The 22,741-nt window shown below is 43.9% G+C and overlaps 1 protein-coding gene across 3 annotated transcripts in view; it reads left to right on the top strand.

Annotated features, from left to right (window-relative positions):
* PRKCD (protein kinase C delta) overlaps window positions 1–22,741 on the top strand; it is a 93,429-nt gene extending 70,688 nt beyond the window's left edge. For 2 of the 3 annotated variants that reach the window (XM_056524063.1, XM_056524064.1), the window contains exons 4-18: window positions 45–105; window positions 2,864–3,023; window positions 3,134–3,165; window positions 5,536–5,621; window positions 8,576–8,705; window positions 11,644–11,744; window positions 12,537–12,636; window positions 13,449–13,582; window positions 13,663–13,836; window positions 15,510–15,601; window positions 15,804–15,866; window positions 18,610–18,748; window positions 18,908–19,096; window positions 19,499–19,627; window positions 22,223–22,741. In XM_056524063.1, the coding sequence (XP_056380038.1) occupies window positions 45–105; window positions 2,864–3,023; window positions 3,134–3,165; window positions 5,536–5,621; window positions 8,576–8,705; window positions 11,644–11,744; window positions 12,537–12,636; window positions 13,449–13,582; window positions 13,663–13,836; window positions 15,510–15,601; window positions 15,804–15,866; window positions 18,610–18,748; window positions 18,908–19,096; window positions 19,499–19,627; window positions 22,223–22,381 (1,749 nt within the window). In that variant the 3' untranslated portion in view covers window positions 22,382–22,741. The remainder of the gene's footprint in view (window positions 1–44; window positions 106–2,863; window positions 3,024–3,133; window positions 3,166–5,535; window positions 5,622–8,575; window positions 8,706–11,643; window positions 11,745–12,536; window positions 12,637–13,448; window positions 13,583–13,662; window positions 13,837–15,509; window positions 15,602–15,803; window positions 15,867–18,609; window positions 18,749–18,907; window positions 19,097–19,498; window positions 19,628–22,222) is intronic. The other variant, XM_056524065.1, reaches the window with a different exon arrangement.

The raw sequence follows: 22,741 nt of genomic DNA, 5'->3' as shown, positions 1-22,741 counted from the left end.
AGCCTGTGATAGTTTTGTTTTGAGTGTTTCCTCTCCTTTTGCAGTTGGATCTGCAGCCCCAGGCCAAAGTGCTCATGTCTGTGCAGTACTTCCTCGAGGACACAGGTATGTCACACTGAGGACACTTGGAGAAGTATGTGCGGTTTTTGGAGGAGATTCGGTGTGTGTGTGCTACGCCCTGTTTATCTCTCATAGGAGACAGAAACAAGAGCAAAGTGTTCTCTCACCAGAGGATCTCACACCTCGCCTGTGGCTCGGCTATTGGTGTGAAGCTGATAGAGGACACTACATATGTTCTGCAGTAACACTTTCATAGCTGCAGCTCTGCTATACACACCAGTGTGCCTCCAGCTGTGGCAAAATAACAACTCCCAGCATGCCTGGACAGCCAAAGGCTGTTCGGGAAGGCTGGGAGTTGTAGTTTTGCCACAGCTGGAGGCACACTGGTTGGGGAGCACTGATCTTGTAATTTAGTACAAAGACATATTTCCACAATACACCAAAAAGACCAAACCCAAATTGTGTCCTGATGTCTCTAACTTGCCTCCAGCATTAAAACTGGCAAACGTGCTGAGGGTACGTTCGTTCGCAATGGGGAGGGAGGTTGAAAGCCGCTGTCAGACACCTCTGCCAAAAGCTTATCTTCCTTAAAAGGGTCAGGCATATTGAAACCCAACAGGTCAATTCTTCTTTTTGTCTGCGCCCCCACATATGCAACACACGATAGGCTGGTCACTCTGAAATAGAAATGGGTTTAATAGCAAGGGGTCATCTTCCTATACAATGTATACACTGTCCATGTCAGGGGTCAAGTCCTGTTAATGGGAATGGTGTTCCTGCTGTGGAAAAACTGCAGGAACTCTGCACCAACGCATTCTTGCAGGACTTGACCCTGGTCCATGTGATGTAGGCTAGGATTTATAGAAGGACCTAAGCTAACTGGACAGTATGGTATTAGTGCTGCACTTACTATAGATTCACTACAAGCATCCTGTAATAGTAAATAGAGAGCCATGTGTTAAACTCATATGCCCAGGAGGCAATGCATGCAGTAGGGGAATGGCAATCCTATCCCTGCACGGGAGGAGAGGACACTATTAATAGTATGGGGCATGTGGATATAGTAAATGAAGTTCATACAGGAGATAAATATAGCACCAGTGCATCTTTACTTCTGTATTCCCTTTATGCATTTCCCCTAATACTCGCTCCTCTCCCTCCCTCTCTAAGCGCTGCCTCCTCCCTCATACACATCACAGAGTTTCACAGTTACACAGAGCAGGTCCTCAGTCTGTGTTCTGTTCATGCTGAGTGCAGTCCCAGGATAGCTGCGGAGCGGCTGGCCTTCTCTTGGCGTCCAGGGGACCATGTCAGGACGGAGCGGTCAGTGAGCTACCTGCCTGCACCTTGCTGTTCTGTACTAAACTTTGCATGTTTGACAGCAAGGAAGTGATAGTGGTTTGTGTGCTGTGTCTGGCTGTATTATATTTGATATGTATTGCTTTTTTTTTTTTTTTTTTTGTGTTCCTATATATTGCACTTAGTTGTACATTCATTTTTATTATTGGGGAAAAAAAACCTTTGTTTGAAGATTATATGTGTGTGTAATATTTTTTTATTTTTAGAAGAAAAGATTACTTATTTTTTCTTTTTGTCTTGATTATTCTCCATCCGGCTTCTTAACTTTTTGAGTATTTTGCTACAGCATAGCTCCATACAAAACCTGTCAATTCAGGTGTGACTGCAGCTGTTCGCCTCCATGTCCTACAAACAATTATTCTTGCGAGGTGCAGGAACCTGAAATCCATTTGGATTATTTTCAATAATTTTGGGACAATTCCCCCCCCCCCCCCCCCCCAAGAAGAAAACATTAAAATCTCTAAAGCAGCGGTCTCCAAACTGTGGACCTCCTGGTGTTGCAAATCTACAACTCCCAGCATGCCCGGACAGCCAACGGCTGTCCAGGCATGCTGGGAGTTGTAGTTTTGCAACAGCTGGAGGCACATTGTTTGGAGACCTTGGCTCCAAAGCAGTGTTTTCCAACAGGGTGCCTCCAGCTGTTGCAAAACTAGCATGCCCGGGCAGCCTTTGCCTGCCTGATTGGGAAACACAGCTCTAAAGGGTTAAATAGCGTCAAAAGTGTTTTTTTGACCAATGAACACCAGAACTGATGAGGACCTGGCCAGACACTCCTCCTCCTATTTTTATTCCTACCGCTTTTTTGGACTCTGTTTTTAGTATAGGTGCACATGCAGTGAAAACCTCCCCCCCCCCCCCTCCCCCAAAAAATTGTGAGAGATCTGCAGCAAATGTGTGTCGTGCTTATTCTGCAGCAGATTACTTAACAGATTTCACCCTTCTGCATTGGAAGAAGTGAAATTCGTGGTCAAAGTGCGGAAATGGAAATCGGCATGCTGAGGATTTAAAGGCGCACCGCAAATCAATTTTCTTTAAAGGGGTACTCTGCTGCTCAACGTTTGGAACAAAATGTTCCAAACTGTTAGAGCCTGCGCCTGGGGCTCGTGATGTCATGGCCCCGCCCCCTCGTGACGCCACGCTCCGCCCCCTCAATGCAAGTCTATGGGAGGGGCTGGAGCCGGGATATCACGTGCCCCCGGTGCAGGCTCTAAGCACTCGGAACATTTTTTCCAAACGCTGAGCAGGGGAATACCCCTTTAAGGAAATAAATGTACAGCCTGTGGATTAGAAAATCTCTTTCTCGTGGCTGTTACTGTAATACAGCAAGGGGTTCTCGGAGTAAAAAGTTTGTACAGAAAATCCACATTGTTTCTGCTACATGTGCATTTGCATCTTCAGTGTCCCCTGTTCCTCCTTCACTTCAGTTTCTATTCTCTCTGAACAGATTGCAAGCAGTCCATGGGCGAGGATGAAGGTCTCGTAACCATCAACAGGAGGAGGGGAGCCATCAAACAGGCCAAAATACACTACATAAAGAACCATGAATTCATCGCCACCTTCTTCGGCCAGCCAACCTTTTGCTCCGTCTGTAAGGAATTTGTGTGGTAAGAAAACCTTCCCGTTGTTACCTGCAGCATCAGTAGGTTTAACAGCGCCAACATATTATACCAGGGGTGCAAAACTTCTTACCGCTCTGTATTCTTTTCTTTTACAGGGGCTTGAACAAACAAGGATACAAGTGCAGACGTGAGTTCCTTAACTATCATACTATGTGTGTGTTGTACATTGATTTTACAGGACTACTTAGTCTAGTGCGAGATCTTTTTCCATTGTGCTGTACAGGATAAATATGCTAATGTTATGTAGCAGAAAGCAACATGGGGCCCCTGTATATGTAGAATTTACCAACCAGTGTTCCTCCAGCTGTTGCAACAGCTGAAGGCACCCTGGTTGTAGAGGTTTGCATAGAACTAGCAGGAGGGTATTTTTTTCATGTGGCTTTGGGTACATGAATAACATTCTCGGGGAGTCATTACATCGAACTCCTACATACAACTTTTCTTACATATATTTCTCACTTCCAGCATAACATTTATTTGTATCTAGGATTTAAAGAGTACCTATTATGATCTTGTTAAATTTTATAATCCTCCCAGGTCACTGCCCCCATTATGATAAACCACCCCCTGACATTATTTTTATTATTTTTTTAGTTTTCTACCTTGATATTGCTCTGTATTTTTTTGCTCAGTCAGATTCACGGTCTGGGAAGGGGCGTTCTCCAGCAGGCGTGACATCTGAAGCCATACAGGGGAGAACTTCCTCCCTCACTCTGCTACACACAGCCCAGAGCAGTTCATTGTGTGAGATGAGCTATGATTGGATAAGGCTGCACACCCTCTCCCCCTATCAGAATTCCCTGATTTTGGACTTCTGCCAGGCCAGCAGGATTACAAAGTCTGTGCAAAAAAAGGGGGGGGGGGGGGGGAGGGAGGAATGTGCTCTGGACAAGTAGGGAGACACCTAGTGGCAGCTTTTTTAAACACAAATAAAAAATAAAACATAGAAAACATAATTTTTCTTAGAAAGATTTTTTTATTTACTACTGTATATACTCGAGTATCAGCCGAGTTTTTCAGCATGATTTTTCGTACTGAAAACACCCCCCTCGGCTTATACTCGAGTGAACTCTCCGCCCTCAGTGGTCTTCAACCTGCGGACCTCCAGATGTTTCAAAACAGCCATCGGCTGTCCGGGCATGCTGGGAGTTGTAGTTTTGAAACATCTGGAGGTCCGCAGGTTGAAGACCACTACCCGGGCCTTCGTCATCATCCAGCCCCCCCTTTAGTTTTGTACTCCCCTCCGCTCAGCAGGACGTTCGGGTGAACTGATCCGGGCCATCTGTGCTGCAGGACCGTCCGATGGGGAAGGATAGTCGTTCTGGGCTGTCCATCTTCACCGGGTGGGCCTCTTATTGAAACGGCCCTGGAATAATGACGTTGCCTTGACGACGACGCACAGGGACGTTGGGTCCCTGTGCGTCGTCGTCAAGGCAACGTCAATACTCCGGGGCCGGGCGCGAAGCGCGGAGAAGAGGCCCACCTGGTGAAGATGGACAGCCCGGAACGACTATCCCTCCCCACCGGACGGTCCTGCAGCACCGATGGCCCAGACCAGCTCACCCGAACGTCCCGCCGAGCGGAGGGGAGTACAAAACTAAAGGGGGAGGGGGGGGGGGGGGGGCTGGGTGATGACGAAGGCCCGGGCAGTTGGCTTCAACCTGCGGACCTCCAGATGTTTTAAAACTACAACTCCCAGCATGCCTGGACAGCCGATGGCTGTCGGGGCATGCTGGGAGTTGTAGTTTTGGAACATCTGGAGGTCCGCAGGTTGAAGACCACTGTTAAATCAGACATTGACAAGTGGTGATGATGAAGGGGGTGGTGTGGGATGATGACAGGGTAATGATGAAGGGGGGGGTGATGACAGGGTAATGATGAAGCGGGGGATGATGAAGGGGGGGATGATGACAGTAATGATGAAGGGGGGGATGATGACGGGGTAATGATGAAGGGGGGGATGATGACGGGGTAATGATGAAGGGGGGGATGATGACGGGGTAATGATGAAGGGGGGGATGATGACAGGGTATTGATGAAGGGGGGGATGATGACAGGGTAATGATGAAGGGGGGGATGATGACAGGGTATTGATGAAGGGGGGGATGATGACAGGGTAATGATGAAGGGGGGATGATGACAGGTGATGATGAACCTGGATGATAACAGGGGGGATGATTTATTTCCCACTCTAGGCTTATAGTCGAGTCAATAACGTTTCCTGGGTTTTTGGGGTGAAATTAGGGGCCTCTGCTTATATTCAGGACAGCTTATACCGTACAGGGTATATACGGTATAAGGAGTGCAATAGCAAAAGTTAGTTTTAATGAGAGTGCCCATTTAATGTTCTTGATTATTTTGTGTTAATCTTTTCTATTCCAGATCTCTTCTGTAAGCCTTTCTTTATTCGTCTTGAGTCTTCATGAAGCAGTCATTGTCGGCCTGTACTTACATGCCTCTTGATATGGACAAACACTCTCTCTTCTCTTCCTTGCAGAATGTAATGCCGCCATACATAAAAAATGCATCGACAAGATCATTGGCAGGTGTACGGGCACTGCTGCCAACAGCCGCGACACAATGGTGAGCTATGCCAGCTAAACTTGTTCTATACAGTTCAATGTTATCCTATATAAATGTATATAAGCAGGGTCCTAAAAGGGATGGATAGGTGCATTTATCCATGCCGATGTTGGACTATTGGCATGTATGGATGGTCCTTATGGCTTTATCAATTCTGCCATTGCAGTCACTTTGGTAAATGACACTTCTTTATAAATGTAGCCATTACGGGGTTGGCAGTGCCAGTAGCTATTTCATTTTGCGGCCTTCCTTTTAAGAGTTTCATTAGGAGATCAATAGTCGGGAGGATTCTTCAAGATGTCAGAGCAACATTTATATCTGTTCCCCCTCAAATTATAAAAGTTCATATTTGTGAATAACTGTATATGCAGGGACACGCAGGATTATGTATGTGTATGGAGGTATGAGGCACAGAGTTCCTGGTGTGCCCACCAGCAGCTTTTTGTTCTGCTGACATCCCATAATCTGTATAGGGCAGTGTTTCTCAACCAGGGTGCCTCCAGCTGATGCAAAACTACGACTCCCAGCATGCCCGGACAGCCATTGGCTGTCCAGGCATGCTGGGAGCTGAAGTTTTGCAACAGCTGGAGGCACCCTGGTTGAGAAACTGTTGTATAGGAATATTACAGTATCTAACATAAGTGGGTCCACCCCTCCCATTTTGTACAAATTTAAAATGTCACTGAAGAAATGCCCATCTGCTACAATGTAAAGTAATGAGTGCACAGCCTGTATAACAGTGTTTAATGTTGTGTCCCCTCAAAATAACTCAACACACAGCTATTATTGTGTAAACATTGGCAATAAAAGTAATTGCACCCCTAAGTGGAAATGTCCAAATTGGCCCCAAAGTGTTATTAATTTGTGTGGCCACCACACTTGTCTTTGTAGTCCTCACCTGGATGTCCCCACACAAGCTTGACACCATCTGAACCAAATAAGTTTATCTTGGTCTCATCGGATCACAAAACATGGTTCGAGTAATCCATGTTCTTATTCTGCTCGTCTTCAACATACTTTTGTATGTACTTTTGTATGTTTGTTTTGTACTTTTGTGCTTCATTTTTAAAAGAGGCTTCCTTCTGGGATGACAGCCATGCAGACCAGTTTGATGCGCTGTGCGGCGTTTGTTGTGAGCACTGACAGGCTGACTTCCCCACCCCCTAACCTTTGTAGCAATACAGGCAGCATCCGTTCGTCTATTTCCCAAAACAACCTTTGGATCTGACGCTGAGCATGTGCACTTAACTTCTTCAACCATTGTGAGGCCTGTTCTAAGTGGAACCTATCCTGTAAAACTGCTGTATAGTTTTGCCTGCCGTGCTGCAGCTCAGTTTTAGGGTCTTATCAATCTTCTTATAGCTTAGGCCATCTTAATGTGGAGCAACATTATTTTTTTAAGATCCCCAGAATTTGTTTTCATGAGGTACCATGTTGAATTTCAATGACCAGAATTAGAGAGTGTGAGAGCAATAACACCAAATTGAAGACACCTGCTCCCCAATCATACCTGAGACTTTGTAACACCAATGAGTCACATGACATTGGGGAGAGAAAATTGCTAATAGGGCCTGATTTGCTAATTTCCACTTAGGGTTGTACGTACTTTTGTTGCAATGGTTTAGACATTAATGGCTGTGTGTTGAGTTATTTTGAGGGGATACATCATTAAACACTGTCAAAACCTTTGATGACTTTAAAAGGGATTTTCCTTTTCAGGATAATTAATATTTTAGGTATATGCAACTTTACAGTGCATACACTTCCATTAAAAATATCACAATATTGTAGACCTTTCATTTTGTATTTATCAATAGGTATGTACATTAGGTTAATAATGTATATCATTTTGTTGGATTGATTTAATGCAGTATGTTTTATAATATAAAAATAAAATATATAATAAAAAAAACACTTATATAGGCTTTGCGCTTACTACTTGTTACTACTACAAATTGTAGCAGAGGGTCATTTCTTCAGTGTTATCACAGAAAAAATAGAAGAATATATTTACAATAATGTGAGGGATGGACTCATGTGAATATACTATATTACTAGAACCTTCTGTCCCCCATCCAATGGGGCTTCCTCTATTAACCAGACTGGTGTCGGGCTGCGGCAAACAGAAGCTCACACTCTGAAGGACTTGATGCAACCATTCATTGCATGTGCAACTTCCCCTGGCGGGGACCGCTGAACACCAGACACTGAACCCTTCTGATCAGCAGCTCATCATTTAGAACAGGGACAAACATTATAAACTCCTTTTTAAATTTGATAGCTATTTCACACCTATAGCTATGTAGCCTATCCAGAAATATGTGCCATGGATTCAATTCACCCGCACTAAACCTAATATATACTATCTCATTGCCATTGAGCATAATGGAGGTGGGGAGCCGGCTCACCCAGGTCCCCTGCCTCATCAATATTCACTCCCTGGCCCATCCCCTTCTGTTAAATTGGAACTGGTTGTAGCAAGGAGCAGAGAGCACAGAAGGGGGCAGGCCGGGGAGTGAATATTGATGAGACAGCAGAGTTGGGCAAGCGGCTCCCCGTTTTTATTGTGCGCTGTAGCACAATGGCAACGAGATTGTAACTGATTGCCAGTCATCAGGCATCATCGTGAACCAGATGACGGGGGGTGCTACAGGAGAGATTGCGGGGATTCCTCTCTGCGGGACCCCCGTGATCAGACATCTTATCCCCTATCCTTTGGATAGGAGTACCCCTTTAAAGACTACTGCTAAGTAGCTCCAGCAACATCCACAGACCCTCACTAAAGCGACACACTGCTGATACCCCCAGCACATATTTTCTGGTTGTTGTGTACTGACTAGATAGCACCCAATTTCTTACCCCTTACCCTGATGGGCAAGTCTGTAAAAGTAAACCAATATTGTATTCGTTTTTGACAGTCTTCTGTCTTAACATGTATTTTTGACTTTTTCTAGTTCCAAAGGGAAAGGTTTAACATCGACATGCCTCACCGCTTTAGAGTTTACAATTACAAGAGCCCTACTTTCTGCGATCACTGCGGCAGCTTACTATGGGGATTGGTGAAGCAAGGGTTAAAATGCGAAGGTGAGCGTGCAAACTTCTGTTTATGTCTTGGGGATGGGACCATTATTTTAGTTCCTCTAACTTTTTACCGCTCACTTCTGCTGCATCATGAGGTTCGGTATATATAACACTCGGTCTGAGAGATTTTAGAGCTTTACATGTGAACAAAAATTCTAGACTAGATCATAGATCTGAAGGATAGGGGATAAGTTATAGATCGCGGGGGTCCGACAGCTGGGAGCCCCCACAATCTCCTGTATGGGGCCCTGACATTCCCCTTTAAGGGAGTGTTCCGTCCCCGAATGACTGCGGCTGACACACTTTGCCATCCTGGGGACGGACACTCCCCCTTCCTGCGGGCCACCGAGCCCCATACAGGAGATCGTGGGGGTCCCAGTGGTTGGACCCCCCCACAATCTATAACTTATGCCCTATCCTTTTGGATAGGGGATAAGTTATTTTCCACTACAGTATTCCTTTAAAGGGTAACTGTCAGTAAAACTAATTTTTGCTATTGCGCTCTTTATGGTAAATAAAAAAATATTTCTAATATCCTTTGTCTAAAAAAAAAATTAGTTTTCTGTTTTATTTGTTCTTAAAAAAGCTCAAGAGCACATTTTTTCCCCTTCCCCCCATCTCATATAAAGACTTTTCACCGAAGTCCAAACACAGGAAGTGCAGTCTGGAGTGCTGAGGGGGGGAGGGTTGTCCAGTCTCATCCAATCATAGCTCCTCTCACACTTAACTGCCATATGCTGTTGGTTGGACACTCCCCCCTCAGCACTCCAGGCTGCACTTCCTGTGTTTGGGCTTCGGTCTAAAGTCTGTGTATGAGATGGGGGAAAATGTGCTCTTGAGCTTTTTTAAGCACAAATAAAACATAGAAAACTTCATCTTTTTTTTTTTTTTTTTTGTTAAACAAAGGATATTAGAAATATGTTTTATTTACCATAAGGAGCGCAATAGCAAAAATAAGTTTTAAAGAGAGTGCCCATTTAATACCAGACTCACACATCCTTGTTGCTGTCGTCTGCTTTATCCTTCCCATTATGTCCTCAATTGCCTTATATTGACGTTGGATGCTGATTGTGCCAAGACAAGAGGTGATGCATGGCGCTAATAATGCCGTACTGTGACTGAATACTAAGGGAATACAATATTGATCAGCCACAGTAAACCATTAAATCCAATTACTTTAGCCAATTTGTACTCTGATTTTCTCCTTCTTGCCTTCCCTTTATTTTTTTATCTGGCCCAGACTGTTCTGAAGGTTTCTTACAGGGCTCATGGTGATATACAAACAAAAAAAAAGTCATTCTCTTACCCTGATCCCCCTTGTCTTTTGGTCCCTGCTCGTGCCTGTCTAATCCTTCCACCTTCCCTGGCTCATATGTCACCTGATCTACAGGCCCCTATTGACCATGCCTGCTGGCATATACCTAACCCATTGATGTATGCGGGCAGGCACAGAGGCAGAGAATAAGAGGAGTTGGGCTGGCAAACCCAGGGCTCCTGCCACTCTGGGGAACGCCCCTTGGACACTTGATCCTCCTTTACATAACAAAAGGGTTCCTTAGTTGCCATGAAAGAACAATGGAGGGGAAAAAATATATTCCCGGAATCCTATCCACTAGCCCTATCTATCCACGTATTAATTTACACCCTTGTTTTGCTGCTGACATGTCTGGATCCAGGATGTGACCACAATGTTATAGTTTTTATTAAATCAGTCCTAGTGGGTTTTTTGCATGTTTTTTCCTACTTTTTGTTTTTAGGATTCAATCACACTATGAAATTCAGCAAGGAAATTTTTTCTTTTTGAATCCTTGCCCTTTCGACTGCATGGTACTGGATTAGGTGCTTATTTTGCTGCCATATGCACTGGAAATAAGCGTGGAATTCAAACTTGACAAAGTTTCTCCAGTGCTGCCGGACTGTTCTATGTACTGCAGTGGTCTCAAACTGTGGCCCTCCAGATGTTGCAAAACTTCAACTCCCAGCCTGCCCGGACAGCCAACGGCTGTCCGGGCAGGCTGGGAGTTGAAGTTTTGCAACATCTGGAGGGCCTCAGTTTGAGACCACTGATGTACAGTAATGCACTAGTACAGTCTGCAGTCTTAGCAACATATTGGCTTAAAGGAGTAGTCCAGTATTGAAAAACGTATCCACTATCCTAAGGATAGTGGTCAGACACCACGCGATCTCCCGTATGGGTCCCTGGCTCTCCAGCCAGATAGCGCATGTTGACCACCTCATGACACACCCCCTCAATACAGCGTTACGGCAGAGCCGGAGATGCCAAAGGTATTGCTTCTGCTCTCCCATGAAGTTGTATTAAGGAGGCGTGTCAGCCGCTGCTTTGTGCGGTGGTCGACACGCCCCCTTCCCGCGAACTGCGGGGTCCCAGCGGTCAGACCCCCAGCGATCTGAAACTGATCCTGTATGCTTAGAATAAAGGCTACGTTTTCCACTCCTGGAGTACTCCTTTAAGATGGTGTTGAGACTGGACTAATATAGTACTGTACAAAGGACATCCTGGCAGCACTGACCTTTCCCAGATTGCTGGTATCTCCAGTATGGCTGCCTCTGGTCCTCTTATCCCTAAGCGTGCAGCCCTATGGGGCTGTGTATGATGCTGCTTCAGCCCCGGCCAGTGGAGGGGGACATCGGAGAGAGGGGGCATGAGCGCAGCTACTTTCAGGTTATTTCACCGCTTGCAATTCCTGTATATTCCAGCATGTGATTTGCAATAGCAAAATCCATCTGAAATCAATGGGAGACTGCTGCAAGCAGAATCCACATGGAATTTCCTTTTGCAGTATTTCCGTATTGTGAACAAGCCTTTAAAGTAAAACATCAGCCATTGTAGCTATGTGTAGGAGTATGACGTGGCTTATTGACATGTACTTATTCTATAACGTGTGTTGTCTAAATAAAAGGATTTTCCTAAATTCTTTAGAGTGTGGCATGAACGTTCATCACAAGTGTCAAAATAAAGTGGCTAATCTCTGTGGCATCAACCAAAAACTTCTAGCGGAAGCTTTGAACCAAGTCAGCGTGGTAAGAAATGGTCACTTGTGGGAAGAGGGAGGGGCAGGTGGTCTTTTGGGATACCCTTCTGTGAGCTAGAACATTGGCCAGGGGTCCTGGGGGGGGGGGGGGGGGGGGGGGGTCAGAGTCTGGCTGATCGCTGCATCAGCTCTTCTATTAAAGGGGCACTCCAGTGGAATTTTTTTATTAATTTTTTTAATCAACTGGTGCCAGAAAGTTAAACAGATTTGTAAATTACTTCTATAAAAAAAAAAAAAAAAAAAAAAGTATCCTACCAGTACTTAACAGCTGCTGTATGCTCTACGGGAAGTTCATTTCTTTTTTAATTTCTTTCCAGTCTGACCACAGTGCTCTCTGCTGACACCTCTGCCTATGTCAGGAACTGTCCAGAGTAGGAGCAAACCCCCATAGCAAACCTCTCCTGTTCTGGACAGTTCCTGACATCGACAGAGGTGTCAGTAGAGAGAACTGTGGTCAGACAGAAAAGACATTCAAAAATAAAAGAACTTCCTCTGGAGCATACAGCAGCTGATAAGTACTAGAAGGATTAGGATTTTTAAATAGAAGTAATTTACAAATCTGTTTAACTTTCTAACACCAGTTGATTTAAAAAAATAAAAAAAAGTTTTCCTCTGGAGTACCCCTTTTAAAGGGGAGGTCTGATGAGAATATACAGTTGGTTGTATTAGTGCATGTGTGCGTATTGGAGTAAGAATAAAGCAATGAACATACACAGAACATTTCTTTTTTGAATAAATATTCTCTTTACTAACTCAAAGGTCTATAAATGTATTTTTGTAGAAATCCAACAGCAGGAAATCAGATTCTGGCTTAGAAAACACTGCCATATACCAGGGTGTAGTTCCAAAAACTCCAAGTGCTCCTGGACTGGATACAACAGGCAAGTATAATCTCTGATGGAGAACAATCCCTCTTAGAGGAAGCAAAAACTTAATGATATTAAGGGTGGGTTCACACTGCATTTTTACATCGATTTCCCATATTCTGTTGCAAAATGCTTAAAGGGTTACAACGGTGGTAAACAATTTTTTTTAGATCAACTGGTGTTAAAAAAGTTAAACGGATTTGTAAATTGCTTCTGTTTAAAAATCTTAATCCTTCCAGTACTTATCAGCTGCTGTATGCTCAAGAGAAAGTTTGAATTTCTTTTCTGTCTGACCACAGTGCTCTCTGCTGACACCTCTGCCCATGTCAGGAACTGTCCAGAGTAGGCGTAAATCCCCATGGCAAACCTCTCCTGCTCTGGAAAGTTCCTCACATGGACAGAGTTGTCAGCAGAGAGCACTGTGGTCAGACAGAAAAGAAATTAAAAAAAAAAAAACACTTCCTGTGGAGCATACAGCAGCTGATAAGTACTTGAAGGATTAAGATTTTTAAATAGAAGTTATTTACAAATCTGTTTTGCTTTCTGGCACCAGTTGATTTAAAAAAAGAGATATTTCCAGCAGAGTACCCCTTTAATATTGCTGTATAGTAAAATGTAGTCCTCTATGCTGTTGTGTATGGCAAAATATATGTATACAATGCAATCTGTTTAAGGGAAATAGAGTCTGTTGTGTGTCATACAGCAGCATCTGCTTTAAGCTTCAGTTAACATGTATTTTGTTTTCCTTTTCACATGTATAAAACATATATGTTAAACAGAGACGCAGTGTGAACCTAGCCTAAGAGTGATCTGTATTCTTCTGTCAGCAGACAACCAGTATGACAGGCTCTGGGAGGGGACCAGTCCTCAGCCGCCGGTCAGGATCTCCAGTATCAGAAACCGCGTCACTGTGGAGAAATTCATTTTTCACAAGGTTCTCGGGAAAGGCAGCTTTGGCAAGGTAACGATCTGCGATTTATTGAAGCACCAGTCTGCATTCTGCAATGATTCGTCATTGACTTACCTGTTTGTCGCTTTTAGGTGCTGTTAGCCGAGCTGAAAGGAAAAAATGAGTTCTTTGCAATAAAGGCCTTAAAAAAGGATGTGGTTCTGATCGACGATGACGTGGAGTGCACCATGGTGGAGAAACGGGTGCTTGCGCTGGCCTGGGAAAATCCCTTTCTCACCCATATCTACTGCAGCTTCCAGACCAAGGTAGTGATTTGCGTCTAGAATTAGGCTACTTTCACTCTGCCGTTGTGCCCCGTCTTTAAACGGCAATTTATTTATTTTTGGCCTTTAATGGCCGTTTTTGGGACTGGGCACAATGGGCAATAAGGGATCCCGATGGATTCCATTTACTATAATGGGGTCCTTCAGGTGCCGTTATTTTGTAGTGGGACTAGCAGGAGAAAAAGATGGCACATGCAGTAATTTTTCTACTGCTCTTCCCCTGGGCTCTCCCCGATGTGAAAGAAGCCTTAGAAGGGTCTGCATGTCTGTGCACATGGAAGCTGGTTTGGAAATTGGCATTTGGTTGTCATTAAGTCTGTTATTTAACATGTTAAGGACAAAGGACGTACCAGTACATCCTGAGTCCTTTCCCTCCCTCTAACAACGGCCGGGACCTGTGGCTAATAGCGCGCGGCCGTGGTGCCACACGCTATTAACCCTTTAGACGCTGTGTTCAAAGTTCTAAAGTGAAAGTAAAACAGTGACGGTTCGCTCAGGGGGCTGTTCTAGATGGCTGTGGTGAAATCACGGCATCCTGAACAGCTGTGACACAGCAGGATGGTCCCTTACCCTGCCTCCTGGTGTCCGATCGCCAAATGACTGCTCAGTGCCCTGAGATCCAGACATGAGCAGTCAAGCAGCAGAATCATTGATCAATGGTTTCCTATGAGAAACCATTGATCAATGTAAAAGATCAGTTTGTGCAGTGTTATAGGTCTCTATGGGAGCTATAACACTGCAAAAAAAAAGTGGAAAAAAAGTTAATAAAGATCATTTAACCCCTTCCCTAATAAAAGTTTGAATCACCCCCCTTTTCCCATAAAAAAAAGTGTAAATAAAAATAAACAAGTGGTATCGCCGCGTGCGTAAATGTCCGAATTATAAAAATATCATTAATCCGCACGCAATGGCGTATGCGCAAAAAAAAATCCAAATTCCAAATAGTGTATTTTTGGTCACTTTCTAGATCATGAATAAAAAGCGATCAAAAAGTCCGATCAATACAAAAATAGTACAGCTAAAAACTTCAGATCTCATACTGCCCAATACGCGGAAAAAAAATTATAGGGGTCAGAAGATGACAATTTTAAACGTATAAATTTAGTATAAAGTTTGACAAAATCAAACCTATATAATTAGGATCTCCTTTTAATCCTATGGACCTACAGAATAAAGATAAGGTGTCATTTTGACCAAAACATTTACTGAGTAGAAACGGAAGCCCCCAAAAGTTACAAAATGGCGTTTTTTTCTTCAATTTTGTCACACAAAATTTTTTTTTTTTCGTTTCGTTGTAGATTTTTGGGTAAAATGACAAATGTCATTATAAAGTAGAATTGGTGGCGCAAAAAATAAGCCATCATTTGGATTTTTAGGTGCAAAATTGAAAGAGTTATGATTTTTTTAAGGTAAGGATGAAAAAATGAAAGTGCAAATACGGAAAAAACCCTGGTCCTTAAGGAGTTAAGAGTGCATTCTTAGTTGACTGTCTTATCCGTTGGGCCATTTCTATAGCACTGGACCAGAGCCGGGGGTTTGCACCCAAATTCTTAACAAATTTATATTATTTTTTCTGCAGTGTAAATATTTTATACTTCTATACTACTATTTTTATGAGTCCCGATATAATTAGATTTTTTTTCATGTCTCTAAAGGAACATCTCTTTTTCGTCATGGAGTTTCTGAATGGAGGAGACCTGATGTTTCACATACAAGACAAGGGTCGATTTGATCTTTACAGGGCTACGTAAGTGTCCTCTCAACTATACCGTCACAAGAGAAGATTGCAGCTGTAAATGTAGAGCTCAGACTAAATCATACACTAGATTATTTCAATAAAAATAGCTGGATCTTTCATGTTGGGAATGGAAAGAAAAAAACCTTCTTATTCCTACTCTCTGGGTTGTCTATTACTTTCCACTCATGATGTTCACCTTTATGTCCTATAGGTTCTATGGAGCTGAAATAATATGTGGATTACAATTCCTCCACTCCAAGGGCATTATATATAGGTAAGATTTAATGTGCACAAGTCAGATGATTTCAGTAGTGCTGTTGTTTGGTAATATTCGATCATTGATGACATGTAGCCAGCATATTTTACCTAAACATTGGTTGGCATCCAGTGATTGGTTCTTCCTGCATACGAGGTAGTGTTGGCTCTTCCTGCATACAAGGCAGTGATTGGCTCTTCCTGCATACAAGGCAGTGATTGGTTCTTCCTGCATACGAGGTAGTGTTGGCTCTTCCTGCATACAAGGCAGTGTTGGCTCTTCCTGCATACAAGGCAGTGATTGGCTCTTCCTGCATACAAGGCAGTGATTGGCTCTTCCTGCATACAAGGCAGTGATTGGCTCTTCCTGCATACAAGGCAGTGATTGGCTCTTCCTGCATACAAGGCAGTGATTGGCTCTTCCTGCATACAAGGCAGTGATTGGCTCTTCCTGCATACAAGGCAGTGATTGGCTCTTCCTGCATACAAGGCAGTGATTGGCTCTTCCTGCATACAAGGCAGTGATTAGCTCTTCCTGCATACAAGGCAGTGATTAGCTCTTCCTGCATACAAGGCAGTGTTGGCTCTTCCTGCATACAAGGCAGTGTTGGCTCTTCCTGCATACAAGGCAGTGTTGGCTCTTCCTGCATACAAGGCAGTGATTGGCTCTTAATGCATACAAGGCAGTGTTGCCTCTTCCTGCATACAAGGCAGTGATTGGCTCTTAATGCATACAAGGCAGTGTTGGCTCTTCCTGCATACAAGGCAGTGGTTGGCTCTTCCTGCATACAAGGCAGTGGTTGTCTCTTCCTGCATACAAGGCAGTGGTTGGCTCTTCCTGCATACAAGGCAGTGGTTGGCTCTTCCTGCATACAAGGCAGTGGTTGGCTCTTCCTGCATACAAGGCAGTGGTTGGCTCTTCCTGCATACAAGGCAGTGGTTGGCTCTTCCTGCATACAAGGCAGTGGTTGGCTCTTCCTGCATACAAGGCAGTGGTTGGCTCTTCCTGCATACAAGGCAGTGGTTGGCTCTTCCTGCATACAAGGCAGTGGTTGGCTCTTCCTGCATACAAGGCAGTGGTTGGCTCTTCCTGCATACAAGGCAGTGGTTGGCTCTTCCTGCATACAAGGCAGTGGTTGGCTCTTCCTGCATACAAGGCAGTGGTTGGCTCTTCCTGCATACAAGGCAGTGGTTGGCTCTTCCTGCATACAAGGCAGTGGTTGGCTCTTCCTGCATACAAGGCAGTGGTTGGCTCTTCCTGCATACAAGGCAGTGGTTGGCTCTTCCTGCATACAAGGCAGTGGTTGGCTCTTCCTGCATACAAGGCAGTGTTGGCTCTTCCTGCATACAAGGCAGTGGTTGGCTCTTCCTGCATACAAGGCAGTGTTGGCTCTTCCTGCATACAAGGCAGTGATTGGCTCTTCCTGCATACAAGGCAGTGTTGGCATACTGCAGTGGGTCCGTATGTAACTCCTATTTGTGTGCATATGTTATTGTGCAAGGACTATAGTTGTTGTTTGGGCCTGTTGTTGTGTGTCTATTGATTTGAGATCCTATGTGTGGGGACCCAAAGCACTTTGAACTGTTTGATAGTGGGTGTTGATATAGTTTTGTTATATGTCTGGACCCAGTATCAAGGATGAGGGTACTGGTGATGAAATAACACTTATAACAAATACAAATCACGTATATTCACAGCATATGGTCCTGTCCTTCTCACACAGCTCCAAGACATTAGTGTCTGCTGGACATGATATTAAAGGGGTATTCTGGGCAAAAATATTTTATCCCCTATCCAAAGGGGATAAGATGTCTGATCGCGGGGGGGGGGTTGCGCTGCTGAGACTCCTTCCGCGATCTCCCTGTAGCACCCGCATTCTATTCGGCTGCTGAATCTCCAGTTTCGGAAACCTCCAGGTTTCCGGGAATGGGGACGTGACGTCACGCCACGCCCCCTCCATTCAGGTCTATGGGATGAATAGAGGGGGTGTGGCGTGACATCACGTCCACCGTCCCGGATACCCAGAGGTTTCCGAAACTAGAGACGCAGTCCTCGCATAGAATGCGGGTGCTGCAGGGAGATCGTGGGGGGTCTCAGCAGCGGGCCTCCCGCGATCAGACCTATTATCCCCTATCCTTTGGATAGGGGATAAAATGTTTTTGCCTGCAATACTCCTTTAATGGGGTATTCCCATCTCGCTAAAATGTGACTTTCTGGTCCCCTTTGGCCTGTTTTGTGGCTTCCAGTGGTGATCAGGAAGCCAAAACAAATTGAGCCAGCTGTCTGATGCAATTTGAGTGACTTTAATGGGAGTTGTGTAAAAGACATAGCACAAGGATCCATTTTTTATGGGGCCTCTGTATAGAAAAGTGCAGCCTGCTTGTGCCTTTTTAGTACAGTTTCAAAAAGGTGTGTGTGAACACATACAAAACATAAAGTGTATGCCAAATGTAAGGCTCACATGCAATGTCCCTGAGTCTTGGGAATACAGTGAGAATGTGCTGGCTGCAGCTATGGTTCCATCCATGTGACACCACCAACATTCACTTCTCCCCCCTTTGTCTACCATTAGCAATATTCCTTTTGGGGCACTTTGCATCACTGAGGAGTTATTTGAATCTTGTACCTGAAGTGCGTCTATATAAGAAGCAAATTGAGTGTACATATTAAAGCGCACATTTCCGTAGGAGTTCGCACTGACACATAGAAGGGTTATGACAACATTTTTAAGTTTGTTGAATTCTTCCTTATTTCTTCATAGGGACCTGAAGTTGGACAACGTCATGTTGGACAAGGATGGTCACATTAAGATTGCAGACTTTGGAATGTGTAAAGAAAGTGTGTTTGGTGATAATAAAGCCAGCACGTTCTGTGGGACGCCGGACTATATCGCTCCTGAGGTGAGAATTCTGTCTCATTTGGATGTTATATAAGATTTTCTTTGGATTCATGGCTTGTGATCTTAAATAGATGTACAGTCGTTCATTGAATGTATAATAAATATGTAGTGAGTATAGAGGGACTGTGATACTTTAACATCTTTTACTGTTGCTCTATAGATACTGAATGGGCATAAGTACACATTCTCGGTAGACTGGTGGTCCTTTGGCGTCCTGCTCTATGAGATGCTGATAGGGCAGTCGCCCTTCCATGGGGATGATGAGGATGAACTGTTTGAGTCAATTCGAGTAGACAGTCCCCACTATCCACGCTGGATCACAAAAGAATCCAAAGACATCCTAGAAAAGGTACATTAGTCTGTCATTGGTTTTAGCAACGAGGTGCACGAGGTAGGGTTAAGCCACAGGTAGAAGAAAGAGGACACCCAGCACTCACCAGTAATGCACAGTGAAGATTTATTATGCCATAGTGTAGTACAAGGACACGTTTCGGCGTGGGAGCCTTCCTCACCTGTCTGCCTAGGCAGACAGCTGAGGAAGGCTCCCACGCCGAAACGCGTCCTTGTACTACACTATGGCATAATAAATCTTCACTGTGCATTACTGGTGAGAGCTGGGTGTCCTCTTTCTTCTACTATTGGTTCTAGCAACAGTCCATACATACTGGTTGGTGTATATACCAGATTAGAGATATGATTGCTTAATTTACAGACATGTAATGGCTTCTTCTGGTTTGTATTTCTCCCTTAGCTGTTTGAGAGAGATCCCACAAAAAGGCTTGGCGTGATCGGGAATATAAAGTTGCATCCTTTCTTTAAGACCATCAACTGGACAGCTTTGGAAAAGAAAGAGGTGGAACCTCCTTTCAAGCCTAAAGTGGTACGTTCCTCAGTCCTTAACACTTGTATATGTGACACCCTATACATCTACACCAGAAAGCCATAATGTTCACAATCTTTTAACGCTGGCTTCTTTGAAGTAGTGGGATATATTAGGCAGCAAGTGAACAGTCAGTTCTTGGAGGCAGAAAAAATGGATCTAAGCAACGGGGGGCGAAAGTGTGATGTCTAGACCCAAAACGTTCCTGGTCCAAAGGAGAATAACCTGTAATCTGGAAACAAGGTCTTGGGTTTATTGATATGTATGAGGAGAAAAAGCTTCTGTCTTGTCGGATCCCATAGAAGAGCTCCTGTAATAGAAATTGCTGACAAGGTTAATGCTGGCTTTGATACTTACAGAACATCACAGCTTGCAGTTTCTCGGACTTGTGAAGTGCCACTTTGATTTCTATCTACCACATAAAGCACTTACAATGGGCAAATGAGCAGCAAAGCAAAAAGGAGACATGGTCTGATGATCCACGTGTGGAGGGCCGGGTGTGTGTGCACTTACCTGGTGAAGAGAGAATACCAGGATAATCTATGAGAAGATGGCAAGCCAAGTGAGGTTGTATGATGTGGCCATGTGTACCTGGAAAACCCTGGGTCATTGAATTCATGTAGATGATGTTACTGTGACACGTACCACTAACCTAGACATTGTACAGTCCAAGTCCACCCCTTCATGGCAGCAGCATTGCCTAATGACAGCGGCCTCTTTCAACATGGTAATTCCTTGGCCGCACTGCAAAAATGATTCAGGAATGGCTTAAGGAATATGACAGATTCAAGTTGTTGACTTGGTCTTCAAACTCCTCAGATCCCAATCTGATCGAGCCTCTGTGGGATGTACAGGAATAAATAGGTTCGTTTCCATGGCGGCACAATGTCAAAATTTACAGGACTGAAAGGATCTACTGCTATCATCTTGGAGACAGATACCACAGGACACCTTGAGAAGACTTATGGAGTCCAGATCTCAATGGGTCAGAGCTGTATTGGCAGCATGGGGGGGGGGGGGTCTACACAATAATAGGTGGTTATAACATTATGGCTGATCAGTGTAAAGATGAAGTTCTGTATTCTGTATTGTAAGTAAAGAATGTTCCACCACAGATTTAACACTTTGCATAAAATACCACTATATATCCTATATCCCTATGGTGCCATTAATTTTTATGTTCCTTTCAGAAAGTGCCTGGGTAATATAATACAAATCGAGATGAGTAAAATGTCTGAGATTTAGTTTTTGGTCCGATTTGTTAGAATAAATTTGATCTGAATCAAAAGTACCCTGAAAAGTCATGTAGGACAATGAGGTGTACTAGGTTTTAGGGTTTTTATAATCAGGTAGAAGAAAAATATCAAATGGCACTCGCAATCTCAGCTGCAACATGTAGCTTTATTCAGACAGACTGGATCAAGATACTACTATGTGGACACATCATTGTATCGTTATCCAGTCTGTCCAAATAAAGCTACATGTTACAGCTGAGATCGTGAGTGCCATTCGATATTTTTCTTCTACCGGATTGTGAAAATTTCTATGATGGAGAGTTGAGCATCACTGGATTAACTCACAAGGGGACACAATGGGTGGAGATCGGGTTACTCCAAGGACATTGTGGTGAGAGGCGGCAGTGCCGACTGCACTCTCTTGTATATGCATTTAGGGTATTTATATTTATCCTGTTTAGTCTAGGGTTCCCAGCAGTGGCATTATTTTTTTTTTCAGTACAAAACAAGGTGAATCCAACATATTTCAGATTTGTTTTCATTTTTTAAATTCTGGCAAAGTCTATCATTGAGGAACAGATGTGCTCCTCTCTTAATACAGTAATGCCTGCAATAAGTACACCCTAACATTGCTGTATAAATGAGATCTAACTCGATGTTCAAGTGTCATTTTGATGTATTAGTTATGTGTGTTGAAGGCTTTGACTATTTTGTTTTGTGTTTTTGTGATATTAAAGGGGTATTCCAGGCAAAAACATTTGTATCCCCTATCCAAAGGATAGGGGATAAGATGTCTGATCGCGGGGGGCCGCCGCTGGGAATCCCCGCGATCTCCCTGCAGCACGCCCCCTCCCATAGATATGAATAGAGGGGGGTGGCGTGACATCAATGTCCCCAGTCCCGGAAACCCGGAGGTTTCCGAAACTGGAAATGCATCTCCTGCATAGAATGCGGGTGCAGCAGGGAGATCGCAGGGGGTCCCAGCGGCAGGCCCCCCGCGATCAGACATCCTTTGGATAGGGGATAAAATGTTTGTGCCTGGAATACCCCTTTAAGCACCTGAAGGGCCTATATTATAATCATACAAATATAAAGGTTGTGACCCAGTTTTTTTTTTTTCTTCAAAAACTTCACCATTGTTGCCCCCCATATTGTTTGTGGTGTTGCAGTTCATCTTCATTCATTTTAATGGAAAATACTAGACGGAACCTGTGGGAAGACATGACCCTCCTACTGAAAGAAAGACGCCATGTTATTTTCACCCATGTAGATCGTGGACGTCACCATGTTACTTTGTGACCATTAGTTTCTGACATTATAATTAAGTTTATTTTTTTTCCCTTTTCAATTTTGCTTGTAGAAATCTCCCAATGACCATAGCAACTTTGACCGGGAGTTCCTCAGCGAGAAGCCTCGACTGTCCTACAGCGATAAAAACCTCATCGATTCAATGGACCAAGCAGCATTCCGTGGCTTTTCTTTCATCAATCCCAAAATGGATCGAATGCTTGACAAATGACAATAGCACCACTCCTCCTTACCTCTGAACTGTAGGCATAGAGTTACACTAAGGGAACAACATAATCCCTGTACTGTGGAACAGACCGGCCTGGGCGCTTCTTCTTTGTTTTTAATATACAGATCACTCCGGCTGTCGATGATGGGGGTTGCTGTTTTATTGTTTCATGCCATCTGTTTCCTGTACTTGAATGTAGTTTATATGTTCAAATATATTATTATTGAATTATGCTGTATATACTGCTAGTGGGGTAAAAATGGTGTAGACAGGCAGAAGGGTGATGACAATGAAGGGACTTGGATGAACATATTTTTTACAGTCCACTCCAGCTTTGTTCAAAAAATAAATGGTTATCTTCTA

The sequence above is a fragment of the Hyla sarda genome, chromosome 6 (assembly GCF_029499605.1).
Source record: "Hyla sarda isolate aHylSar1 chromosome 6, aHylSar1.hap1, whole genome shotgun sequence".
NCBI lineage: Eukaryota > Metazoa > Chordata > Amphibia > Anura > Hylidae > Hyla > Hyla sarda.
The sequence above is the reverse complement of the archived record's forward strand: the minus strand, read 5'-3'. Positions and strand labels throughout refer to the sequence as shown.